The sequence below is a fragment of the Adiantum capillus-veneris genome, chromosome 1 (assembly GCF_014529385.1).
Source record: "Adiantum capillus-veneris isolate H3 chromosome 1, ASM1452938v2, whole genome shotgun sequence".
Lineage (NCBI taxonomy): Eukaryota > Viridiplantae > Streptophyta > Polypodiopsida > Polypodiales > Pteridaceae > Adiantum > Adiantum capillus-veneris.
Window position 1 is genome coordinate 53,013,108 of NC_140931.1, and position 5,309 is coordinate 53,018,416.

The window sequence follows — 5,309 nt, forward strand, 5'->3', positions numbered from 1 at the left end:
TAGTGCATATCAAGCAACAAGGGTAGTCTTGGGACAAGTGTCCCCCTTTCCACTTTGAGAGAGAGGACTTGATAAATGCAAAAGAAATTAAATAAATGTGGTAATTTATCATTGGACCCCTTTTAAGCCTGACCAATAGGATTCAAGCACCTCATGAAGGTAACATGGGTAGGGTCTTGACATGTGTCCTTGCTGCATCTCTAGGCTTGGGCTCACCTTGAGTGTGTGAGTGTGTTCTCTCTCTACCCCCTAGGAAAAGGGCTCGACCCCCTCTTGTAGGGATATTTTTGACTTGCTTTGATCAAGCACCTTAGTCACCAAGCATGACTAAGCACTTGGACTAGGGGTGTTCCCACAAGCATCTCAAGCAAGCATGTGCAAGCACCTTAGTCATGCAGCAGGTCAAGCACCTCAAGCACCTCAAGTACCTCAAGCACCTTAATCAAGCACCTCAAGCAAGACAAGCATCTCGAGCTCGGGCTGGATTCCCACCTCAAGCTCAACCCTAACTTAGGTCAAGAACTTTTAACACTAACCTTTGGAGGTCTTTAATGAAGCTAACCCTAAGGTCTTCTAAGCTCCATTGGTAGCCTTTCTCTTTGACATACCATCTCTCATTTGAGCCCCTTTACCATTGGCCCCTTGTTGAGATAGATCTGTAAGCACATGTCTATATTCTACCTCTTGTTTCCATTTATCTCTCCCATATTAAATGATCAGCTCATTATGAGAAAGTCTTTTTGGAATAGGTAGATATTAGATTTTATGAAATATGTAAAGTACCACTTCATTCAGGATGTGCTTGAGGACAAGCATATGGAGCTTGTGAAGATGCACATAGATGATAACCCTGTAGATCTTCTCACCAAAGGTCTAGCTACTTATGGGCGAGAGCTAGATAGGCTACTCTAACATGATTGTACATACATATATATTTTATACCCCATACTTAAAGGCACATTGGCCTTTAAGTGGGAGGTTGCTGGGGTGGTAAAACTTAATGTGCTAGCCCCCTAAGTAAGTTCTCAACTAGACGCTAACACCGACCATTACATGTGTTTGCCCATGATAATGTATTGTTTGTCAACCTTGGCAAAACCAAGGTTATGGTATTCAATACCACACCGCAGTGGGTTAGGAGATCAACACCCACATTTTCTTATGGCCAGGAGTCAGTGAAGTATACAGATGCATACACTTACCTTGGGATAGCCTTTAGTGGTCCAATGTTTTCATCGAGGAGAGCAGTTGAGACGAGATTGACCAGAGCATATGCTACCCTAGGCAAATTAGAGAGGATGTGTTCGAAGGTTTCGTTCCAAGAACCTCAAACAAAGCTATGGCTCTTTGATACTTTAGTGGCATTAGTTATGCTTTATGGAGCCTAGATATGGGGACATTCAATGGACCACAATAGCAGATCTGGTAGCACTGATGGGTGGAGATGTATGGAGAGGCCTTTGGTTTCTATGATCTCTTGGATGATAAGAGTTAAGGCTTTAGTACCACATGAGATTATCAGAGCAGGGCTGGCTGCATCTTCACTTGTGGTCGAGGCACTCACCATATCAGTTTCTTTTTTGAACAATTTATGGGACCTCCCCAGACACATATATGCTCGTTTAGCTTTTGAGTCTTCCTGACAGCTAGCATTGCAGGGGGATACTACTCATTGGTATGGAAAGATAACATCATGGTTTGAGTTGCACGGTTTCAATATGGATAGATTGCCTAGTATTCTTTGGATGGTGCACCCTCTATGTCTATTACGGGCAGAAAGATTGCCAAACTCATTCGTCCATCAGGATGACCTATCTCAGCTCGATGCCAGGAGGACTTGGATTTAGCCGACACGAGAGTGGGCATGAAGACGGCTTTTTGTAGAGAGAATCTTCTCCATCTGACGGAGGACGGGTTTGTGACTAGACCTAGTTACATGGAAACACATTTATCTCGGGGGATACGGTGCGCTATTGGTCACCTACGCACCTCTTCACATCAGCTTGAGGTCAAGACTCGCAGGTTTAGGGGGATATCTACAGAGGATAGGATATGACGGCTATGCCATTTGGAGCTTGAGACAGAGCTACATTACATATGTCCCTGTCTTGTATATCATGAGATACAGGGGCGATTTCATTGACTTTGCTACTTTGGAGATCAGGAGAGAGACAATCTCAAGGTAGATTACAAAATTCTTTAGACCACCTACTGGCAGACAGAGGGGCAGACCACACAACAAAGCCCAGAGGCTACTGAGCTAGGGAGATCTAGACGCCCACAATTGGGGGTACTTCACAACATTGACAGAGATTACAGTAGATGATATGGATCACTTTAGCTTGATAGTAAAGGTACTTACCATGGCGGACATTGACAATATTCTATAGTGACCGATGCAATACATCCTCGGACAACGCCCGATGCTGGACATCCTCGGATAATAGAGCCCAATGCCGGATATCCTCGAACATTGATGTTCATACACTCGGATTGTACTACCCTAAACAGTTGTGAACCATGATAATAGCTATTTAGCTTTTATTTTTCTTTATTTCATTTTTATTTGGGAAAATTACCAAAATACCCCTCTAATTTGTGGAAATTCCCAAAATACCCCTCAAATTTCAAAAATTCCCAAAAGTACCCCCATAATTTGTCATAAATTTCCAAAATGCCCTTCAAATTTTCCGAAATTCCCTTGATTGTGAGAGTAAATTTCTTCAAAAACAAAAAATTTGTAGCTTTTCATAAGAAGAGTGATTGTCTACCATACGAGATGCTAATTGAGTTGGTTATGTAGGCTTTGGAGATGAATTTCTTCAATATTTTTAGACATAATTACCTTTTTTTTGGGAGGTGATTTGCAAAAAATTACATGCTAAGCACTCAAAAACCGATCTCAATTGTCAAACAAGAATAAAGATTAAAAAATCTTGAAGATCCAACGAAAATAGATACAAGGGTATTTTGGGAATTTTTGAAATTTGAGGGGTATATTGGGAATTTCCAAAAATTATAGGGGTATTTTGGTAATTTCCCCCTTTTTTTTTTTTGTACCGAGACAGTTTGGTCTCTTGAGGACATATTCTCACTCTCATAGAGATAGAGCGTGTTTAGGGATTAGGGTTTGAACCGGTTTTTCTGCAGGAGAATGGCGTCTCGCAAGGTTATCCGCCGCCTGGGGGCCCTGCTGCATCCTTCAAGAGGCTTCTGCCATAAGCAGGAGCTCGGTGGTCAATTGCATCCGCGATCATCCAGTCAGCTGCTCGCGGCCTTGGAGCCGCATGTCACAAGTTCCGGGAAGGAACTTTTTCAAGGCCTCATGGACGTGTTCTGTTTAGAGAAGGAGGCCTGGAAACAGAAGGAGGAGGTCTGGAAACAGAAACAGAAAGAAATTGAATATCAAAAGGAGGCCATTGAGTATCAGAACAAGGAGATCGCATATTTGGAGGTAGACCTCCTTAGATCCAAGGGTTTGAACAATACACGTGGGTTGTTCGAGAGAATGCAGGAGGTCCTTGCAACATATACACGTGCTAAAGGAAACAAAGCTTCCATTTTGTGGGAAAAAATCCTCAAGTGGTCTCCGGACTTGGCTGCTTGCGTAGAGAAGCACACCAATATTCCACTGCAAGATGTGCGGAAGCAAGCAGCGCACTGCCATACTATATACAACATTCTTTCGCAGCACGTGCACGCAGGTAAAGAATTGGCTGAACTGCAGGCCGCCAATGGGAGAATTTATTTTCATAGAGGGCCTATGTTGCCTGAACAGGTCCAAATATTTCTCTGTATTGGAAAGGCGGCGAAGTTTGACATTGAAGAAGACCTGTCTACCAGGTACACCTGCTACTCTTGTTGCTTTTATTTGTTTATTGTTTGAATGTTGCCTGTATTCATTTTATATATATTGATTGGACAGGCCGTGCTGAAGAGTTCAGATGTAGATCTGTTTGAATGTGGTCATGGTACGTATGATACTGTACATGAGACTATGGGCTCGCTGTAGAGTGATGAGGACTTTTTTTGGGTCTGATGATGTTCAGTGATGCGTAATGATTTATGTTGAGGACAGGTAGTCCTCAGGGTACATTATGCAGGTTGTGTAGAGAGGATACAAAATGTAAAAGCCTGGTTGCAGGTGTTTACTGTTAATCCAATGAGCTGTTTATTGTCTGAGTGCTTGAAGCTATATACCTGGATGGTTATATGGGACTCTGTGCGTGTAGGGACTTACTTGCAGGCTGGTGTCTGCTCTCTAGGATATAGTTTCTCAATGCCTGATAACAAAGGCTGTTTATTTTAATTATGTGTTTAGTTCTTGTTGTTTTTAACCATGCCGGACTATGTACTGTTTGCTGAACACTTTGAGGGCATTATACGGAGGTGTATTATAACGCATATGATTGTGAAAGTTGGTGTGTTGGTTTATGATCTTTTAGTGTGTATGGTAATAGGTTATGTAGTCATACAAGGACACACACACATATGTATCTATACATATGTGACACTTTGAATCCCATTTTACCTCGAAAACTTCCTCTAGCTCAGTTGTGGTGTGTATGTATGAGGATTCAAATATGAAATTTGAGCTTGAATTTTGATTTTGATGCTCAAACAAGAGTTACTAGATTTCAAGTCTTCTTGTAAACAATTTCAAGGTTTGTCACTAACATCACATATTTTTCAACAAAAAAATTTCCTGCACCTATACAGCATGCACTAGATGTCTTGCAAGAGTCAAAATCCTCTTCATGCTTGTTTGGCGAGCTAACCATTCAGGTGTGTGTGGTTTGTTGAAACATCTGCCAACTAATACCATTATAAAGTAAGCTCTTGTTTACTCCCCCCTTTGTCCTCGTTTACTTTTCAGCATTCGACGTCCTCAGTCGCCCCTGCTTTTGTGCCCGCACTTCCTCGTCCGTAAGTGACACTGAGGAAGTCAAGGGATCGACGATGGGAGTGTAATCCGCTGTTGATGCATCCCATCGGAAAAAAGAACCACCAGTATGACAGATAGGTTTGGTGTGAGCAAGTATGTGGCCCGGTTTAAAATACATTACCGGTTTTTGGCAGACATTGGCCACTGTCACCAAGCTGCCTTAGGTTTATGGTTTTCATTTGAATGGAGGAGCTACATGAAGTTTTCGTGGACCTGGGTAATTTGCTCGTAGCAGGTGCATGAAATGCTAATATCACTTCCTCCCATTCCAAGTGGGCTGTCTTCCCCGTCTGTTTGCACATCCACATTTATGTTTTTTGCACCATCACCTGATTCACCTGTTGTGACATGGAGGAGATAACTC

General features: G+C 42.3%; 1 protein-coding gene across 2 annotated transcripts; it reads left to right on the plus strand.

The window, feature by feature from the left end:
* Positions 1–3,077: 3,077 nt before the first annotated feature.
* On the plus strand, positions 3,078–4,179 carry LOC147464751 (uncharacterized). Of its 2 annotated transcripts, XM_086510096.1 has the most exons (3): positions 3,078–3,704; positions 3,779–3,843; positions 3,926–4,179. In XM_086510096.1, exons 1-2 carry the CDS (start codon positions 3,155–3,157, stop codon positions 3,817–3,819), a joined length of 591 nt encoding a protein of 196 aa, XP_086366222.1. In that variant the 5' UTR covers positions 3,078–3,154; the 3' UTR covers positions 3,820–3,843; positions 3,926–4,179. The 2 variants fall into 2 exon arrangements, with proteins under 2 accessions (XP_086366222.1, XP_086366218.1); XM_086510092.1 differs by having other exon boundaries at positions 3,081–3,843.
* Positions 4,180–5,309: the final 1,130 nt, after the last annotated feature.

Coding starts and splice junctions, on each gene's coding strand:
- LOC147464751 (XM_086510092.1), top strand. CDS start 3,155: ATGGCGTCTCGCAAGGTTATCCGCCGCCTGGGGGCCCTGCTGCATCCT.